This window comes from Somniosus microcephalus, chromosome 7 (genome assembly GCF_052327205.1).
Source record: "Somniosus microcephalus isolate GS21.2 chromosome 7, FLI_Smic_1.0, whole genome shotgun sequence".
Lineage (NCBI taxonomy): Eukaryota > Metazoa > Chordata > Chondrichthyes > Squaliformes > Somniosidae > Somniosus > Somniosus microcephalus.
This window is the reverse complement of record NC_140993.1, coordinates 191619404-191640733: the sequence shown is the minus strand read 5'-3', so window position 1 is coordinate 191640733 and position 21330 is coordinate 191619404. Positions and strand designations below refer to the sequence as shown.

At 44.5% G+C, this 21330-nt stretch overlaps 1 protein-coding gene across 1 annotated transcript in view; it reads left to right on the top strand.

Annotated features, from left to right (window-relative positions):
* The window catches only part of csmd3b (CUB and Sushi multiple domains 3b), a 1929854-nt gene that overhangs the window by 536109 nt on the left and 1372415 nt on the right, over nt 1–21330 (top strand). Inside the window, exon 4 of the mRNA XM_085993978.1 lies at nt 14973–15085. Within this exon, the coding sequence (XP_085850104.1) occupies nt 14973–15085 (113 nt within the window). The remainder of the gene's footprint in view (nt 1–14972; nt 15086–21330) is intronic.

The following is a 21330-nucleotide window of genomic DNA, read 5'->3' as shown; positions in this document are numbered from 1 at the left end:
ATTCCAACCACACATTGGGTGAAAAAGTTTTTCCTCAAATCCCCTCTAAACCACCTGCCCCTTACCTTGAAACTATGCCCCCTGGCTATTGACCCCTCTACTAAGGGGAAAAGTTCCTTTCTATCTACCCTATCTATGCCCCTCATAATTTTGTACACCTCAATCAGGTCCCCCTCAGCCTTCTTTGCTCTAAGGAAAACAACCTCAGCCTGTCCAGTCTCTCTTCATAGCTGAAGCGCTCCAGCCCAGGTATCATCCTGGTGAATCTCCTCTGCACCCTCTCCAATGCAGTCACATCCTTCCTATAGTGTGGCGACCAAAATTGCACACAATGTTCCAGCTGTAGCGTTTTGTACAGCTTCATCATAACCTCCCTGCTCTTGCCTTCATTTGCCGAGGCATAGAATATAAGTATCCCGGGAGCAAGCGGAAGGGAAGCGCAAGGAGCGCACATCAACCCAAGCACCCTGCCCACCCCTTCAACCACCGTCTGCCCCACCTGTGACAGAGACTGTAGGTCCTGCATTGGACTAATCAGTCACCTGCAAACTCATTTTTAATGTGGAAGCAAGTCATCCTCGGTTCCGAGGGACTGCCTAAGAAGAAGAAGAAGTAGAAGAAGAACTAGCGTTTTGTACAGCTTCATCATAACCTCCCTGCTCTTGTCTTCATTAGCCGAGGCATAGAATATAAGTATCCCATATGCCTTTTTAACCACCTTATCTACCTGTCCTGCTGTCTTCAGGGATCTTCATGTACACCAAGGTCCCTCTGATCCTCTGTCCTTCCTAGGGTCCTACCATTCATTGTGTATTCCCTTACCTTGTTAGTCCTCCCAAAATGCATCACCTCACACTTTTCAGGGTTAAATTCCATTTGCCACTTACTGCCCCATCTGACCAACCCGTCTATATCGTCCTGTAGCCTGAGGCTTCCCTCCTCACTATTTACCACTCCACCAATTTTCGTGTCATCTGCGAACTTACTGATCATACCTCCTTACATTCATATCAAAATCATTAGTGTACACTACAAATAGCGAAGGACTCAGCACCGATCCCTGCGGTACCCCACTGGACACAGGCTTCCAGTCACAAAAACAACCTTCGACCATCACCCTCTGCCTCCTGCCACTAAGCCAATTTTGGATCCAATGTGCCAAATTGCCCTGGATCCCATGGGCTCTTACCTTCTTGACTAGTCTCCCATGTTGCTATTCAGCAAAAGGCTTTTAATCTCGAGTGATGGGCTCTTTTGCTTCATTGACGCAGGAACATGTAACGACTCGGGTACAGGTTGGACCCCGGTAATCCGGCACCCTCGGGACCAGGTCGGTGCCGGACCATTGAAAATTCCAAACCACTGAAGGTGTTGAAAGTCACCACAAACACCGCCACCACCTGCTCCTCCTCTTCCTGCTGCTGCCCTCCCTGTGCCGCCGCCGACCCTGCCGCCCACGGGTTGCTCGGGCTCCGCCGAGTCGTCGGTGATGCTGTGCGGTCCAGGCACTGATCCTGACCCGGCGGCGGTCCCGGGACCCGAGCCGGACCCATCCCAGGGAGGGAATGTGACAGCAGGACCTTCCTCGTGCCGGACCACTGAAGGTGCCGGACCGTCGGGTGGCGGATTACCGGGCTTCAACCTGTAGAATCTGAAAACAAAATAGAGACTGCTGAATGACTGACTTTGCCTGATCATTTGAACCCAGCGATTTTAACTGTTTTACATACACTGATGCCGTCTATTACCTTTTTATAACAATTAGCATAAAGCGGCTTTCTAAAATAATTTAAAAATTTTTAAGGGCAAAGGCCATAATAATGGGAGTCAGGGAGTCCAGAACCAGGGGTCATAGTCTAAGGATAAGGGGTAGGCCATTTAGGACAGAAATGAGGAGGAGTTTCTTCACCCAGAGAGTGGTGAACCTGTGGAATTCTCTACCACAGAAAGCAGTAGAGGCCAATTCATTAAATATATTCAAGAAGCAGTTGGATATATTTCTCAAGGCTAAAGGGATCAAGGGGTATGGGGAGAAAGCAGGGACCAGGTACTGAATTTGGATGATCAGCCATGATCGCATTGAATGGCGGAGCAGGCTCGAGGGGCCGAATGGCCTACTCCTCCTAAGATGTGCGGGTTAGGTTGATTGGCCATGATAAAAATTGGCCCTTAGTGTTAGGGGGGATTAAATACGTGGGGTTACGGGGTTACGGGGATAGGGCTTGGGTGGGATGGCTGTCGGTGTAGGGACCGGGTGCTAGGGTTTAGATGATCAGCCATGATCTCGTTGAATGGCGGAGCAGGCTCGAAGGGCCGAATGGCCTACTCCTGCTCCTATCTTCTATGTTTCTATGTTTCTATCTTCTATGTTTCTAATTGAGATCCGGTGTGCCTCTCCTTCAGTATCATTAGTCTGAGTTAATAAAATAGCTGAAGGTGTTGTCACGATTTTCTTGGTACCTCAGACTGGGAGCTTTATATTCATGGTCCAATGCTTCTTTGATGGGCGATCGGCCTAGTCTGGGCACACATGTCCTTTGAGACACTGGCTATTTGCAAAAGCGTTAGGGAGGAGGAAAGAGGTGGGGCTGCCTTTGTCACTAAAGGATTTATGCGCATCCTCGATTTTAATTGCTCCACCATTGGTGGCCATGCCTTCAGCTGCCTAGGCTAAACACTGTAATTTCTTCCCTAAATCTCTCCGCCTCTCTACCTCTCTCCTTCTTTAAAGTTGCTCCTTAAAATCTACGTCTTTGACTAATTTTTTAGTCACCTGTCCAAATACAGTACCTCCTAATGTAGTGCGGTGTAAAATTTCATCTGATAATGCGTCTGTGAAACGTTTTACTTCATTGAAAGCATTACAATAATTAGCTGATCTGTATGCTGGGATCATCAGGTCACTGGGTGGAAGGGAAGCTGGGGCCAAGAAAGTCCCAGTCTGGGAAATCTCTCTCCACGGGCTTGCCCTATCCCAATGTTATGGGCCACGTTTGGGGTAGACAGAGATTCCACATGCCTCAGAAATTGGCTACCTGGGCTGGGACCCGGCATTTCCAACTATTTTAAAAATTTGTTCCTGGGATGTGGGCGTCGCCGGCAAGGCCAGCATTTATTGCCCATCCCTAATTGCCCTTGAGAAGGGGTGGTGAGCCGCCGCCTTGAACTGCTGCAGTCCATGTGGTGAAGGTACTCCCACAGTGCTGTTAGGGAGGGAGTTCCAGGATTTTGACCCAGCGACGATGAAGGAACGGCGATATATTGCCAAGTAAGGATGGTGCATGACTTGGAGGGGAACTTGGAGGTAGTTGTGTTCCCATGCAGGTCTGCTGCCCTTGTCCTTCTAGGTGGTAGAGGTTGCGTGTTTGGGAGGTGGTGCCGAAGAAGCCTTGCCGAGTTGCTGTGGTGGAGGGAGTGAATGTTTAAGGTGGTGGATGGGGTGCCAATCAAGTGGGCTGCTTTGTCTTGGATGGTGTCTAGCTTCTTGAGTGATGTTGGAGCTGCACTCATCCAGGCAAGTGGAGAGTATTCCATCACACTCCTGACTTGTGCCTTGTAGATGGTGGAAAGGCTTTGGGGAGTCAGAAGGTGAGACGCTCATTGCAGAATACCCAGTCTCTGACCGGTTCTTGTAGCTACTGTATTTATATGGCTGGTTTCTGGCCAATCATGACCCCAAGGATGTTGATGTTGAGGGATTCGTCGATAGTCATTGCTTGTGTGGCGCGAATGTTATTTGCTACTTATCAGCCCAAGCCTGAATGTTGTCCAAGTCTTGCTGCATGCGGGCACGGACCACTTCATTATCTGAGGAGTTGCGAATGGAACTGAACACTGTGCAATCATCAGCGAACTTCCCCACGTCTGACCTTATGATGGAGGGAAGTTCATTGATGAGGCAGCTGAAGATGGTTGGACCTAGGACACAGCCTCGAGGAACTCCTGCAGCGATGTCCTGGGGCTGAGATGATTGACCTCCAGTAACTACAACCATCTTCCTTTGTGCTAGGTATGACTCCAGTCAGTGGAGTGTTTTCCCCCTGATTCCCATTGACTTCAGTTTTACTAGGGCTGCTTGATGCCACACTCGGTCAAATGCTGCCTTGATGTCAAGGGCAGTCACTCTTGCCGCACCTCTGGAATTCAGCTCTTTTGTCCATGCTTGGACCAAAGCTGTAATGAGGTCTGGAACCGAGTGGTCCTGGTGGAACCCAAACTAAACATTGGTGAGCAGGTTATTGGTGAGTAATAGCCGCTTGATGGCACTGTCGACGACATCTTCCATCACTTTGCTGATGATTGAATGTATGTTGGGAGTGCGCCTCTGGCCCTGAAGAAATTTGCAACCAAGAGGTTTAATCTTCAGTGCAGTGAGAATCCGTTTGGGCTTAGACAAATCTACTGGTGTAGTCCATGTAAAATAATGTCCTGTGTGGCATCATCATAATATACATCAGCATATGATTTATCACCATCTTCTTTGCATAAACACAGTTAGTGACCAAAATTCCTTTTTTAAAGATGGCTCTCTAAAATGTATCCCCCTTATCATCACTTCTAGGAATCCAATATTCTAACATTATACCACGTGCTGAGGACCTGCCTGAATTTGTGGTAGCTCGGAGCTGGCAGACTGCTCCGGGGTGCTCGATTTCCACCCGCAGCCTACCGGCCTGATGCTATTGAGGCCCGCCCCTCAAAGTTGACTGGGCTGATCCCTCAAAATTATTGCCCGGCCAGTGCACTCTGCTGGTTAGCCGCTCAGTAGTTACATTTACTCCGTAATTTTTAACAAGGGATCACTGGACAGTGAACGGCAGTAGCATATATTTATTCTTTACTTAGCTTAAAAGATTTTGAGGGCTATCCCTCGATTGCCCGACAGAAATCAGGTAACTCTGCAAACATCAAGGATCAAACCTGAATCATGCACTTCTAGACTGTAACCAAGTAGTAAATGAAGCTTATTTGCCATAATAATCCAAAAGTCTGTGTTCTCATTATTATTCAATGCCATCGTAAAATATTCTTCACCAGTCAGTATGGATTTGCCAGTTATTCAAATTGCATGACTATGCAAATTTATTATTATTGGGGAACTTCTGAAACAATTATAGATACATTCTGTTTAGTTTAGAAGATGACAGATTGTAACCTAACAAGACAGATCTTTTGATCTTGTCTGTCCTTCATTACATGACAAGCTGAAATTTACATTGACTAAAGAGAGCTGATTGAGGAAGGAGAATGTTCATGTGTCAATTCAAAAACCTTTTGTCCCCTCCATCAACTTCTAATCTCCAAGTCTTGAATTCAGGATATGTTTTCTTGCTTTCAAAAGAAAAATGTCCAATCAATTGACTCACAGCCAGGCTGAGGTGAAATACTTTACTTTCACATTTGTGATTGGTGATTGAATGCAGCCGCACTTTTGTGATGACAGCTTCTCTGATGACTAAATTGACTTCATTTTAAACAAGAAAAATAAATCACAATTATCCTGAGCTGTTTCCTTTCAAAAGCTTATTATTTTAATGACTACACTGGAAATAAAGAAAAATTCTGCTTCAATGCATCTATAATATTAAAGCTGGGTTTAATATTCTTGGCCTTAGTTATAAAACAAGTGAATTATGTCTCTGAGTATATGATCATGATAAAGTGTATTTTAACTATGCAGTACTTTATGTTCATTGATAACCATTTTACAAAAATCCATTGGACCCACTTTCTGTACCCTTTGTGATCCCCTCTCGATTACACTGCTGTCTTCCCTTGGCCCAAAGCTTGCTGACATTGCCAACTGCTACCCTTCCTCGCTGCCTTTAAAGCTGCCTTTATTACCACCACCTTCCTCTTCAATACTGTCCCATCTCCAACTTCTCCTTTTTCTCAGAGGCCTTTCAACATGTGGTTACCGCATCGCTCCACACTCACGTCTTCCTCACCATGCACTGTTCTAATTCTTTCAGTTCAGTTTTCACCCTGCCCACATCAGAGGTTGTCCTGGTCAAAGTTTTAAGTGACTGTGACATGCTATCGCTCCTTGCCCTTCTCAACAACCCCCACTCCCATTGCAGAGTTGATGGGGGTAATTTTGACTTTGGGTGATGGTGGAAAATGTGCCATATCAATTCAGCCTCATGTTATACATCTCTCCCGATTTTCATTTCTATTGAAGTAAATTTTCATTCTCCTCCGCTGTCTCTTCTCTGTAGTCAAGCTCCATGGCACTGTCCTCACTTAGTTCCATTACCACATGTCTTCCAATGAATCCAGCACCCGCCCCCCCCCCAACCCCCCCACTCCACTACATCACCGCTGGAATGCCACAAGGCTCATTACTTGGCTTCCTCCTATTCGTGTTGACATGCTCAGTGCAGTTATCTGTAAGCACTGGGTCAGTTTCTACGTGTATGCGGACAACAACCAGCCTTACCTCCAACATCACCTCAACTTCATAACCACCACAGTGCTGTCTGACAGCTTATTTGACAGCAAGTTGTTGCTGAGCCAGAATTTTCTCCAACACAATATTCGGAAAAAACAGAAGCTATCCTATTCAGTCGCCACCAAAAACTCTCTTCCTATACCCCAATCCTATCCCCTAATTGGCTACTCACTCAGACTGAACCCGCCAGCTTGCTTCAAATCCCACATCTTTTCTATCATTAAATCCAACTTATTTCCACCTCCGCGACATCACCCACTTCTGCTTTTAGCACGGCTACTAAAATCCTCAGCCACAGGTTTATCACCTTCAGACTGAATTTCACCATGCTCGATAATACTTTGTACAGATGATCGTTTTATGTCTCACTCTAAAGAATTTTACGACTTCAAATCATATTTTTGAAATGAATACGGATTGCTCAATCCCTAGCTTTTCATTTGGCAGTTTTTGTGATGAAATGGTGTGCATGTATTAATTGCATAGGAAAATAAAAAATATACGGGACAGAAAAAGACCATCTGGCTGCTCCCAGCATCTAGCAAACATCTTATACCACAACACCCCCATAACCCTGTATCAAATCTTTCCCCAGGTACTTACCCAACCCTTTCTGAAAATATACTGATACAATCAGTCCCCACCGCTTCACTTGTCAGTCCACCCTATAGATTCACCATCCTCTGTATAAAGTTGTTAAATCTAAAATTTCATTTCATAAAAATACTGATTTTTATCTTATCTATGGTCATTTGGATCTTGAATACTTCTTTCTATAAGATCACTCCTGAGCCCTCTCTTCTCAGTGTAAACATCCCCAATTACTGCAGCCTCCTCTCAGAAACTCACGTGCCTAATCCCAGCTATCAATTTAGTTGTCTACTATATCCTTGCCAATCCCTGGATGGTTTTTCTCCTAGCACAGTAACCCAAATTGTACGCGGTGGGGGCCAGACCTGAACTCTGTATAAACTCAGAATCACTTGCTGAGATTTGTGCTCTATTGCTGTGGCTGTATAACCTAAGGACCTATTTACTGTGTTTCATGCTATCTCACACTGTGCTGATAGCTCCAGCCATCAATCCACCAGTACCCATATTGCTTTAAATTTTTGTACCATGTTAGTTTCTTCTCATTAATTTGAGAGCTGTTAGTGCTGAGGAAGAAAATGCTTTCCATTTCAGAATTTTTGACTTATGGCCGAAAGGGTCACAAAGTTGGAGGAGTCGAGGGGCCTGAACCATTACTGGATTTGAGCCTCATTTGAATGTAGCCAGTGAGTTGTGGGCACCACCCAGCTCCCGGTTGTGGGATGGTGGGAAATCGTCCAGTTCACACCTAGTCATCAGGTTGCACCTGTGAGCAGAAGGGGAACCAATTTCGTAATTTCCATGAACTGTATTTTTTGTGATTTTCAAAAAAGTGTGCGCACGGGCTGGCAGTGGGACCAGCACTCCTCCTCCTGGCCCCACAAAAATCTATCTGCAAATTGTAAGCGGGGTTCAACAATTGTCGTAAGACCTCTTTTTGATTATTTAAGTCGCCTCATGCCCAAAGTAGATGGGCACGCTGCTCGTCCATTTACAGGCATGAAATGGGCAGCAGGGAGTTAAAATTGCCTCCTCTAGTGTCAGCATGGAGCATTCCATGATCATGTTTAGTGCAGTTGGATGTGAAGTAAAGCTTCCTCTACTTTGTCTAACAATGTACATTAGCCTTAGCCTTGGTAGAGAACCCCTTGCAGCAGCAGTGTGAAATTTTCTATTTCCCACACTAGCCATTCTATGGCTTCTCTGACTGAGATTACTAACTTTGTGCTTTTTTTTTTATTTGTTCGTGGGATGTGAGCGTCACTGGCAAGGCCAGTATTTATTGCCCATCCTTAGTTGCCCTTGAGAAGGTGCTGGTGAGCCGCCTTCTTGAACCACTGCAGTCAGTGTGGTGAAGGTACTCCCACAGTGCTGTTAGGTAGGAAGTTCCAGGATTTTGACGCAGCGACGATGAAGGAACGGCGATATACTTCTAAGTCAGGATGGTGTGTAACTTGGAGGGGAACTTGGAGATGATGGTGTTCCCATGTGCCTGCTGCCCTTGTTCTTCTAGGTGGTAGAGGTTGGGGGTTTGGGAGGTGCTGCCGAAGAAGTCTTGGCGAATTGCTGCAGTACATCTTGTAGATGGTACACACTGCAGCCATGGTGGAGGGAGTGAATGTTTAAGGTGGTGGATGGAGTGCCAATCAAGTGGGTTGCTTTGTCTTGGATGGTGTCAAGCTTCTTGAATGTTGTTGGAGCTGCACTCATCCAGGCAAGTGGAGAGTATTCCATCACACTCCTGACTTGTGCCTTGTAGATGGTGGAAAGGCTTTGGGGAGTCAGGAGGTGAGACACTCGCCGTAGAATACCCAGCCTCTGACCTGCTTTTGTTGCCACAGTATTTATGTGGCAACAAGAGCTAAATTAGTTTGTGCCTTAATTTAGCAAATCTTACTTCAGAATGTTAACACACTGTGAAAAGATTAATAAAACATTACACTGCATTATTTTGCAGTATTAACATTTAGTAATTCTGTATATTTTACATTAAGCATCAAGCAGCCAATTTCATATCCCTGATACAGAGCGATCCCATATTCTGAGCAGGGAGTGTAGGTTGGGAATTGGGCCTACAGTGTTGTAAATCTATCTCCAACCTGCACTTCCTGGAGTGTGTATCCTTGCTGGGAGCATGGGATTGAGGAATCACCCCTATAATATATAACTTTGCACAAACTGATGTCAACTGAGCAGCTGTCCAATGATTGTCAGAGTCAGACTCATAACGCTGGGTCTCCGTGGAGCAGTGGGATTAAAAGCATGGATTTCTCCTGATGGGAATGAGGTTGAAAATCGCAAAAGAGACTGTTTACGAGATGGGCAGAACATTACACTGAAAACATTTCCCCATATAACAAAGTTCACCTTTAATTCTTACACTGAGCTGATGCACAAAAAGTGTATCTATATATATATATAGCAATAACAGTGAATGAGCCTGTGACAATTACATGATTCTTGGATGTCATGAGCCTACTTGTTCATTTTGGCTATCCAGAATTTTGTGTAGCTTCTAACACGCTCACACTCTTCTATCCGTTTACAGGACAAAAAATGCATAGTGGGTGTTGTATCCGTGTGTTAATGGAGACACGGAATGCAGGAGTTGGTTTAACAGGTGTTTACTGAACAAAGTCTGGAGGTGAACTAAAAGATACAAGTCGCGACACAGGCTTATATACCCGAGTGGTCACTACCGGTATTACAGTACACAGGGGCTCTTAAAGGTACATACACTACAATTCCTCCCCTTTAAGATAAGTAGTATATAACATTTTAAGTAATCATGAATTAACATGTTTACAAGAACAATAATCTACACATTTGCTGCAGTTAATCAATTATAAGTCAGTCTCGCTGGAGGCTTCCTGACTCGGTCCAGATAACGCCTCGGTGGTGTAGTAGGTTTTGGTGGTGTAGTAGGTTCTTTTGGCAAGGTCGATTCGGCTTGAATGTCAGTGTCGGGTTCATCTGGTTCCAGTATCACCGGATCGGAGGTACATACTATGGGTATCTCTGCTTCATCATTAGGTGTATAGAGTTGTGGTGTAGGTTGTCCCTTTTCGGATGACTCTATGATCTGGTCAGCATGGCGCCTTATTATGCTTTCACCAATGTCCACGGTATACATCAGCGGTCCTAGTCGTGTGCAAATAGTTCCAGGCTGCCATTTCTCGGTACGGTAGTCCCGGGCCAAAACTTGTTGACCTATCTGGAAGGTTCTAGTTAGCCTTTCATTCATGCCTTGAAATTGCCGGTTCTCTACGTCCCTTCTGATGTTTGGCTTGATCAAATCCAGCCGGCATCTTAGTCTTCTATTGAAAAACATCATGGCGGGAGTTTGGTTTGTAGCCACATGTGTTGCATTCCTGTACGCAAACAAGAAGTTATCTACCTTATGTTGTAGATTTATGTCTTCATTACCCATGGCCTTTATGGCCTTCTTGAAGGTCTGGACAAACCTTTCAGCTAATCCATTGGTGGCGGGATGGTATGGAGCGGACGTGTCGTGCTTAACCCCATTGTTTTTTAAGAACTTCCTGAATTCTTCGGACACAAATTGCGGTCCATTATCAGAACAGATCTGTTCAGGCAGCCCATTCCTGGCAAATATGGTCCTTAATACTGTGATGTTTTTTTCCGTGGTGGTGGAGGACATCTTTATTACCTCCGGCCACTTGGAGTGTGCATCAACCGCGATTAAGAACATTGAGTCCATAAATGGACCAGCAAAGTCGATATGTACCCTTTGCCATGGAGATGAGGGCCACTCCCATGGATGTAGAGGGGCTTGTGGTGGGGCGTTTTGGACCTTCTGGCATCCTAGACAGCTCTTGGTCATTTCTTCGATGTCTCCATCGATACCTGGCCACCACACAAACGCTCTGGCTAGGTTCTTCATTTTCACTCCACCCAGATGCCCCTCGTGAAGCTCCTTTAGCACTTTATCCTGGAGTTTGGGTGGAATCACCACTCTGGATCCACACATCAAGGTTCCTCGGCACACTGACAGCTGTTCTCTTCTTTGCGAGAATGCTGGCAACAGTGGTTCGCCATGTGCTGGCCATCCCTTCACCGTTAAATCGTAGACTCGTGAGAGAGTCGGGTCATTTCTCGTTTCCTTTTCAATGGTAGAATTTGTTACTGGTAGACATTCTACTATGGTTGAGTGGAACACTCCACTGGGTCCACTGTAGGTGCCTCTTCTACCGTTGGCAACGGTAGGCGTGATAAACCGTCAGCATTCCCATGCTGTTTTGATCCTTTGTATTCTATGTCATATTGGTGTGCCCCTAGGAAAAGGGACCACCTCTGCAGCCTTTGCGCTGTCATAATGGGAATGCCCTTTTTAGGGTTGAATATGGAGACGAGGGGTTGATGGTTAGTCAACAAGGTAAATTTTTGTCCGTGTAGGTAATGGTTGAATTTCTTCACTCCCCACACCAGGCTGAGTGCTTCCCTGTCGATCTGGGCATAGTTACGCTCAGCTGAGTTCAATGAGCATGACGCAAAAGCTATCGGCCGCTCCGAACCATCAGGGAATCTATGCGATAATACCGCTCCTACGCCGTAAGGGGATGCATCGCACGCCAGTCTGATTGGCAGTGGTGGGTTGTAATGAGCCAACACTTCCTTGGACGTGAACAAGCCTTTGCATTTATGGAAGGCACGTTTACAGTCTTCGCTCCATGATGGTGAGGCCCCAGCCCCTGCCCCAAATGGGCGTCTTGATGCTGCTCACCATATTCAGGCCTACCAATATCGAGCCACACTGGCCGCAAGCAAGATAAGTGGGGGCAGTTGTGTTCGCTTAGGAGGGCTCCTGAAGTGGCCGTAGCCAGATTATTTTTACGGGACTCAGAGGAGCAGGCCCATAAAAATTAATTGCAAACTTACTTTTGCTGGGCCTCTTCGGCTCCAAAACCCATGGAACTAATCGGAATCTGCACGGCGCACACCAATTTGAGCCTAAAATGGCAATCGGGGTTCTTTTACATCGTAGGAGCCCAATTGGCATATTAAAAATGGGCCTATTGCCTGAAACAGGCAGGCTCTTTGGATGCCTGGTGGTAGGCCATTTCATTAAGGAGCCAGTTGCATCATTAGGGTTAATGGGCAGTAATGCTACTGACCCAATTTTGAGGCCGTTACCAGCCCATTAACAACAGGGCAATCAAGTGAAAATTGACCCCCAGCATGTCCAAACCATACTCACACGTGGCACTATTTTTATAGGCGAGTTTGGGGCTGCGTTTGTGACCCTCGCCTACCTGGAATTCAGAACTCATGGTCTGATGAGGTAATTCAGACCCAGTGCCATTTTAATGTGCAGTCACATAGGTGGCACCCAGTGCCGGCCTCACCAGCACCACCAAGGAGCAGAAAGCACAGAAGAGGGCCAAGGTAAGTAATTTTTTTTTAAGGTTTCCTTGTGGGCATTGAGCAGGGTATCTCCTGCCCCAGACTTGCCCCCTTCCTACCACAATCGTGTCACACCCCCTAGCACTTACCTAGCTAGTGGGGACCATTCCCTCCTGCTGCTGCCTCGTTCTGCTCCTGTCTGCTGGTCGCCACATCACTCCCACCAGATTCTGGCAGGAATAGCTTTCGCAGAATGGTGATGAGGTCTGGGAATTAAAATGGTCTCACACTGGTGTGTTGAGGCTCACCTGCCCCTCACCCTGCCCACCTCGCCTGCCCCTCACCCTGCCCGCCTCGCCTGCTACTCACCCTGCCCACCTCGCCTGCCCCTCACCCTGCCTGCCTCGCCTGCTACTCACCCTGCCCACCTCGCCTGCCCCTCACCCTGCCCGCCTCGCCTGCTACTCACCCTGCCCACCTCGCCTGCCCCTCACCCTGCCCGCCTCGCCTGCTACTCACCCTGCCCGCCTCGCCTGCTACTCACCCTGCCCACCTCGCCTGCTGCTTGCCCTGCTGGCTCCACACTCATCTTTTACCGCAAAGTTAGAATCAAGCTTTTGTGCTGCGATGTGGCTTGTGCATTAGATTTTAAGGATATCATTTTAGGTTGAACAAGTGGGAAATATCCCATCAAGTGAACGAAGCCTTGGACAGGTCAGTTGTTTTCTTGTGGTTATGGTATATGTACCAGTGATTTTGATATTGGGACCAGTCGTTTCTGTGCAGTAACCCAGAAAAAGTAATTAGAAAATGCACTTGATTTTTTTAAATTAACATGAGCCAGTGTGTTAGGAGTTTTAAAAACAGAGGTGCTTGTTTAGTGTTCATTTCATTCTGAACTTTTTCAGTGTTGTATTTCTTTTAGTTTGTATGAAATGGAACATAAATAATGACAGAATGGTAACCTGTCCTGCTAGACAGACCAGGCAATCTTAAAGTTATCCAACTGATTTAGTCAGATGTCACACTTGCTCAGTCAAGGCCGCAGAAGGGTGAGATTTGTGGTAATGGATCTGTTAAATGATGGCAGCTCCATAGCAGTGAGCTGTTCCTTTGAGTGAAAGTGAATGGCAGAATTAAATACTGTTGAAGCGGCAAACTATTTTGCAACATTTGTGGAAAATCCAGGACTATACAGTCGAATGTGATGTAGTGGCTAATAAAATCCTTGTAATGTTTAATGTACACTGATCCATCAGCAATGGAGACGCTACATGGCTTAAGCTTCCTGCCTCTCCTTTCCCCCCCCCCCTGTTTTTTCTGATGATCTAGGGTAAACGGAATTGGAAAGCAATCCCTGCATCCCAGCCATTTTCTGTGGACTGGTCCCATTAGGCTATGGCTGCCCCAATGTAAGCAGGTATATGTAAAGTCCAAGTAATTGAGGGAAACAATCTGCTAAGCCCTGGCATTCAGTGTTCAACTATCAGTGGAGGGGGCCTTGCACCAAAATTGAAGAGGGGCCTGTGTAAGTGTCATCGAAGCGCAGCTGTGTATAGGCCCCATTGGGTCAAAGCAAAATTTTCAAGTTTGTCACAATCAGGCAGCTCGCTGGCCATCTCTTTCTCTTACTGCAGCATGCCCTTAGGCCTGACACAGCAACTCTCTGCTCCCATACGAGTACGACTCCCCAGTGAAACCCAGGGAGTCCCCTCCCATATGTACCTGACTCGGGGTATAAAAATATGACCAGGATAAGTGAGCATCTCTGGGGCGGGGGGAAACCTGCAACGCTGGAGATACGCCTCAGTCTGGCAGAACGCCTGGGCCCTGATGTTGCCTTTCAAGTGATAAGATATAGAAATAATATTATCCAATCAGATAAAGAGAATAGAATAGATTCGACAGGTGTCATTAATAGAACTAGTTTGCCCCATTGTTAACTTAAACTTCGATGCAGACCTAATGGCCTGAGTAGCCACTTCCTGCGCTGTAGCATTCTATTCTGTTAATTTATTGTGCAATGTTAAAAGGTTGTAATGGGAATAAATAGAACAGAGAACGCTTGTGTGACTATTTACTTACTGGTTAGAATAAATTATTTACAAATAGTATTAGTGCACTAGCCTTAATGTTAACATTGCCCAGGAATTCAGTATGACTTTTTCACAATCAGTTGCAAACCACCAGTGCAGTATCCTGAGTAATTTTACTCTCCTAATTTAAGACAACAAGTAGATTTTGTGTAATATTGATATTTCATTCAACAATATGCATGCATTAAAAAAACACACCTGGCCCATGGTAAGATGTCAAAAAAATGCAACAAACTTGTTATGTTGATCACAAAAGCTGGCTAGAGCCATAAGTCACTCATCTTTGTCTGATTAATGCATTTTATTTTGAACAGCTGACCTTGTGCAAAGATTAATATCCCGCCTTTCCTTCCAGCTTCCTCTAAATTTGACCCTACTGACACTGGTCCATTTAGATGATGACTATTAAAGGAGGAAAATGAACTGGGATAATAATAACAAAGATTTTCCTGTTTTATTTTCTGTCGCAGGTTGTCGGGGATGAATCTGCCTCCACCTATTATCAGCAGCAAGAACTGGCTTAGGCTGCACTTTATATCAGACAACAACCACAGGCACAGGGGATTCAGTGCTCAGTACCAAGGTAACTTTACACACAAGAAGAGCGCTTACTTTCAGAAGATGGTTTTGTGCGGTCACAAAAACAAGCACATCGAGCAGTTTATTTTCAGCCATTAGCCATCTCTGGGAAATGCCTAACCTATAACATTTAAAGGAAAAATTAATAGCACTGTCTAAAAATGGGATGTCTGTATCCAAAGTTTCTTGGAATATTAATTACAATTTGAAATCCTCCAAAGTGCAAAGTCAACTTTACACCAGCGAAAATTGCGAGTAAAGGTCAGTGGCCATTGTCCGTGCAGAGCAGTGTTTTTCTTAGCTCTGCCTCTCTTGTGACCCAAACATAAATCTTGCATGTTTATGCTTTTTCTGGTAAACCTATAATCAATGCAGCAATAGCAGGGATTCCCTGACTCCCGCTGAAACCAGTTAATGTACTGTTGGTTTCCTGTGAGCTCCTGTATGTCCCTTGCAAACTGTAAAGGAGAGGAAAAAATTCTGTTGTCAGTCCCCAGCAATTCCCATTCAAAATAAGTCGGTTAGATCCCTCAATTTATAAATTACGACAGAAAGTTGCTGATGGGCAGTTCATCAAATGAGATACATAAGTGAAGCCGAGAAATGACGAATGATAACAACAGCAAAGAAATTGCAACCAAAACAAAGCCCTTCGTGGGGTATTTTGAACATTATCACAGAGATTGCTCCTGGTTTATAGCAGGTAGAATGGTCAGGAGGGGACCAATCTCAATCCTTTGGTTCATACATCATTACATTTCTTTGCTGTTCTGAAGTACACTGTTATTTTTGATGTTTTTTAAGTTTCCTTCAAACTATTTAAACAAAGGACAATTTTTAGTGATAAATGTTCAGGAAGATAATTATTTAAACATTACAATGAGAAATCAGAAAGGTAATCTGCACTAGTAGACAAGTGTTAGATTAAAGTAACAAGCACAGCAGATTATCTTGGTAGTGCACTTTATTACCCGAGGCAAAAAAATGCTGTCTTTAAAAGGTTGTTTCTTCCTGAGTGTTAGAGGTTAGGACAGTGTCCGAAGGGAACATAAAGTCAGGCATGCAACACAGCATCCCACTGCTAACTGAAACTGGTATCCTGCAGACTGTACCATTAGAATGCAAACAAACAGTCATGGTTATCTTGTCAAAGTACATAATTGTGCCCCTGCATGTGGTGCACTCCAGAAATCTTCAATGGACATCTCACCAATGTTTAATGTAGTATACCACGAGCAGCCACTGATGGGATGGCGTAACCTGACTGGATTTGAATCTCTATCTTGTCTCAATTATGTCAGGAAAAAAACTACTATTCAAACGAGATGTAAAATTACTATTAGAGTATTTTAGCATTTAAAAAAGAAAATGGCAAAATTCTCTGTGATGTTACTTGAAGAAGAACTTACTGTAGGGTGTGCTACAATAACCTACTGAGGGGGCAGAACCAAAGATTTAAGAGAAAATTTCAGTTTTGCCTTGACCTGATCTAGCCAGTAGAAAGTCCAGGATAAACAATTTTGGATCTTTTACTTTTTTCTATTTTACTAACAGCTTTTAAAATTGTTTTACTGCTGTGCCTTGTGGAATAGAATTATTCAGTGCATAACTCACTGGGTAATTATACAATCAATTTTGACCATTTATTTGTGATATATATTGTAAAGAATAATTTTAAATCTGCATTTCAGATTTTCAGCGCTCGCAAACATTAGCTAAGATATAAAGGGCAAGTATCCCTAAAGGTGCTGATGTTCCACAGGTGGTAGGACTTTGGTTTGTGCCTGTAATTCTCCTGATAGGGAGTTCCTCATCCCAAGAGTATGCTGCAGACACTAGGCCCTTCTTGGTAATCACATCCATTTGAACTCAGCTAGGCTAATCAACTAACATAGAAACACAGAAGATAGGAGCAGGAGTAGGCCATTCGGCCCCTCGAGCCTGCTCCGCCATTTAACTAAAGAAGATAGTTAGAAATGCCACGAGGAGTGGAACTCTTCACGACACCTTGACCCTGCTTGTTACCATCAACAACGTTCGTATTCTGCAAAGCATGTACCTGCCCAGTTTAAAAAATATTGTAGGCTTCTTTGGCAAGATACAGAGAAACTCATCTTTTGATCCTGAACTCAATACAGTTCAGAAATAAACCAGGATAACATGTAGCATCCAAATATTGCAGCTGATAAAAATACAGGTCTTAGGGACACTTGCATAAACTTTCTCAAGTAAATCGCTGGTCATCGTCCTCCTCATCCATCACACTGAAATTACTCTGTAGTCTGGTGGAAAAAAATTGAGCTGCTGAAAATGTCTTGGTATAAATATCTGAACTGTGATGGGAGTGTTCACTTCACCAAATGTGGAAAGAGAACACTGGAAATACTGTCAGAGCCACCACTACTTGCTATATCACACAATGAGCTGCAGTGTAGCCTTTGTTAACAGCACATTTGTGGTAGTTGGATGCCCTTTACTGGATCATTGAAAATCCCAACAATTTTGAAGGTGGGCCCATAATATACCCACCCACCCACAAATAAGCAGGCTTATTATAATCTAAAGCAAAAGATCATACAATGTAATCCCCCCATTTACACCCTTAGCAGCACTGTAAGCCAGGGGTGCCCATGAGTGCTTGGCATCCAGTGTAGCTCGAGACATGAGGGGGAGGCGAGTGGAATTTATACATTCCAAGACCGGATTCTTGAATGTGATCAATTATCGATTACATTAACAAAACCGGCAGAAGAAGGTATTTTGTTTAATTTCTCCGATGCCCCACCAGAGCTCCATGGGCCCACTGACCAAGGTGCCATAATAACATTATTTCTTCCCATTAAACAGGCATCCCAGATGTGTTAGAAACAACTTAAAAAGTAGCCTGACCCTAGGATTACTGACAGGGTCAGGGACACTGGGCCAGTGGCAGTGCCATTGCACCCCAGATCTGCCTACCCAGGAATTTCTGGGCTATAGTCTAACCCTTAAACCTATCCTGCAACAGACAGGTAAGCAAACCTGGCAATGCACAACCATGCAACTGTTCAGATTTGGTCAACACAGTCTGCTTTTAAATATTTTGGTTCAGATATTAAGAATGTAGGTCAATCTTTTTTTGTTTATTGATCGTATATTTTTTGGGGATGAGTTAAAAGATATTCAGAAATTGCCATGCCACGTGAACCATGCACAGGCTGAATATACAATGGACACTCAATACCATTTTGTTTCTCCTTGGCTCCTGTTATGTTGAGGGACTGCTGCACTTGGGAAACAACAGCTGCTGCAGTTGCACCTCAAAGTTCTTTATCAATCCAAAATAATTGTGCTGAACACCAGTGGTGAAGCTTCACACACTACTCTTCCAGCCTGTGGGGCTCTCTCCTGGACAGTGTCTTCATGTGGATCCCTATTCTTTGTATACCGAAATTTGAAAGAAGAATTAACCATCAACTGGTGAACCAGAATTAATGGAACATGTATCAGATCGCAAGATAACTGTGACCTGCTCCTTGGTATCTCAGTAAAATTTCTCTCATCCTTCTATGCACGTGACAACTAGTATTAGGATCAAATTAGTGTGACATTTGCCTCCAGCGGATCTCCGTTATGTCATTAAAAAAAATTAAGACATCTAGCAGATGGGTACAGAGTAGCATTCAGTAGTACCATTTTATTTAAACCATAACCTACTTCTTAAATGAAGTGTATTTTTGATAGGAAAAATCGTGCCCTCACTTTCTATCACTGGTAGCCAGGAATTAAAGCAAATGCTTACAATATTCACGCTTAGCTGATACCTGAAAATCTGTCGTACCACCAAGCATAGAAACATAGAAACATAGAAGATAGGAGCAGGAGTAGGCCATTCGGCCCCTTGAGCCTGCTCCGCCATTCAATGCGATCATGGCTGATCATCCAAATTCAGCACACTGTTCCTGCTTTCTCCCCATACCCCTTGATCCCTTTAGCCTTAAGAAATATATCCAACTCCTTCTTGAATATATTTAATGAATTGGCCTCTACTGCCTTCTGTGGTAGAGAATTCCACAGGTTCACCACTCTCTGGGTGAAGAAATTCCTCCTAATTTCTGTCCTAAATGGCTTACCCCTTATCCTTAGACTGTGACCCCTGGTTCTGGACTCCCCGACCATCGGGAACATCCTTCCTGCATCTAGTCTGTCCAGTCCTGTCAGAATTTTATAAGTTTCAATGCAATCCCCCCTCATTCTTCTAAACTCCAGCGAGTATAAGCCCAATCGACCCAATCTCTCCTCATACGTCATTCCTGCCATCCCAGGTATCAGCCTGGTGAATCTTCGCTGAACTCCTTCCATGGCAAGAACATCCTTCCTCAGATAAGGTGACCAAAACTGCACACAATACTCAAGATGTGGTCTCACCGAGGCACTGTACAACTGCAGCAAGACATCCTTGTTCCTGTACTCGAACCCTCTCGCTACGAAGGCCAACATACCATTTGCCTTCTTAACCACCTGCTGCACCTGCATGCTTACCTTCAGCGACTGGTGCACAAGGACACCCAGGTCTCGTTGCACTTCCCCTTCTCCCAATCTATTGCCATTCAGATAATAATCTGCCTTCCTGTTTTTGCCACCAAAGTGGATAACCTCACATTTATCCACGTTATACTGCATCTGCCATGCTTCTGCCAAATCACCCAACCTGTCCAAATCATCCTGGAGTTTCTCGGCATCCTCCTCACAGCACACACGCCCACCCAGCTTTGTGTCGTCTGCAAACTTGGAGATATTACATCTAGTTCCCTTGTCTAGATCATTAATATATATTGTGAATAGCTGGGGTCCAAAGACCGATCCCTGCGGTACCCCACTAGTCACTGCCTACCACTCGGAAAAAGACTCGTTTATTCCAACTCTTTGCTTTCTGTCTGCCAACCAGTTTTCTATCCAAGTCAATACCTTGCTCCCAATCCTATGTGCCTTAACTTTACACGCTAATCTCTTATGCGGGACCTTATCGAAAGCCTTCTGAAAGTCCAAATACACCACATCCACTGGTTCTCCCTTATCTATTTTACCAGTTACATCCTCAAAAAATTCCAGTAGATTAGTCAAGCACGATTTACCTTTTGTAAATCCATGTTGACTTTGTCCGATCCTGTCACTGTTTTCCAAGTGCTCTGCTATTAATCTTTTATAATGGACTCTAGCATTTTCCCCACTACCGATGTCAGGCTTACCGGTCTGTAATTCCCTGTTTTCTCTCTACCACCTTTTTTGAATAGTGGGGTAACATTAGGTACCCTCCAATCCATGGGTACTGTTCCAAATTCCATCGAATGTTGGCAGATGATCAGCAATGCATCTACTATTTCTCAGGCCACTTCCGTAAGTACCCTACGATGTAGATTATCAGGCCCTGGGGATTTATCGGCCTTCAATCCCGTCAATTTCCCTAACACCATTTCCCTACAAATACTGATTTCTTTCAGTTCCTCCCTTTCATCAGACCCTATGTTCCCCGACATCTCTGGGAGGTTATTTGTGTCCTCCTTTGTGAAGACAGAACCAAAATATGCATTTAATTGGTCTACCATTTCTTTGTTCCCCTTTATAAATTCCCCTGATTCTGACTGCAAGGGACCTACGCTTGACTTCACCAATCTTTTTCTCTTCCCATATCTAAAAAACTGACTGTAAAAGGTTTTAATGTTCCCTGAAAGCTTACTCTCATATTCTATTTTCCCCTTCTTAATTAATCCCTTTGTCCTCTTTTGTTGAATCCTACACTGCTCCCAATCCTCAGGTTTACTGCTTTTTCTGGCCAATTTATATGTTCTCTCCTTGGATCTTATGGTATCCCTAATTTCTCTTGTTAGCCACGGTTGAGTCACCTTATTTGTTTTATTTTTATGCCTAATTGGGATGAAGAAATTCTGTAGTTCATCCAAGCGGTCTTTGAATGTTTGCCATTGCCTATCCACCATCAACCCTTTGAGTGACATTCCCCAATCAATCCTACCCAACACGCGCCTCAGACCATCGTAGTTTCCTTTATTTAAATTTAGGACCCTAGTCTCTGAATCAACTACTTCACTCTCCATCTTAATGAAGAATTCTATCATATTATGATCACTCCGACCCAAGGGGCCTCGTACAACAAGATTGCTAATTAATCCTTTCTCATTACATAATACCCAGTCTAAGATGGCCTGATCTCTGGTTGGTTCCTCGACATATTGGTCCAGGAAACCATCCCGT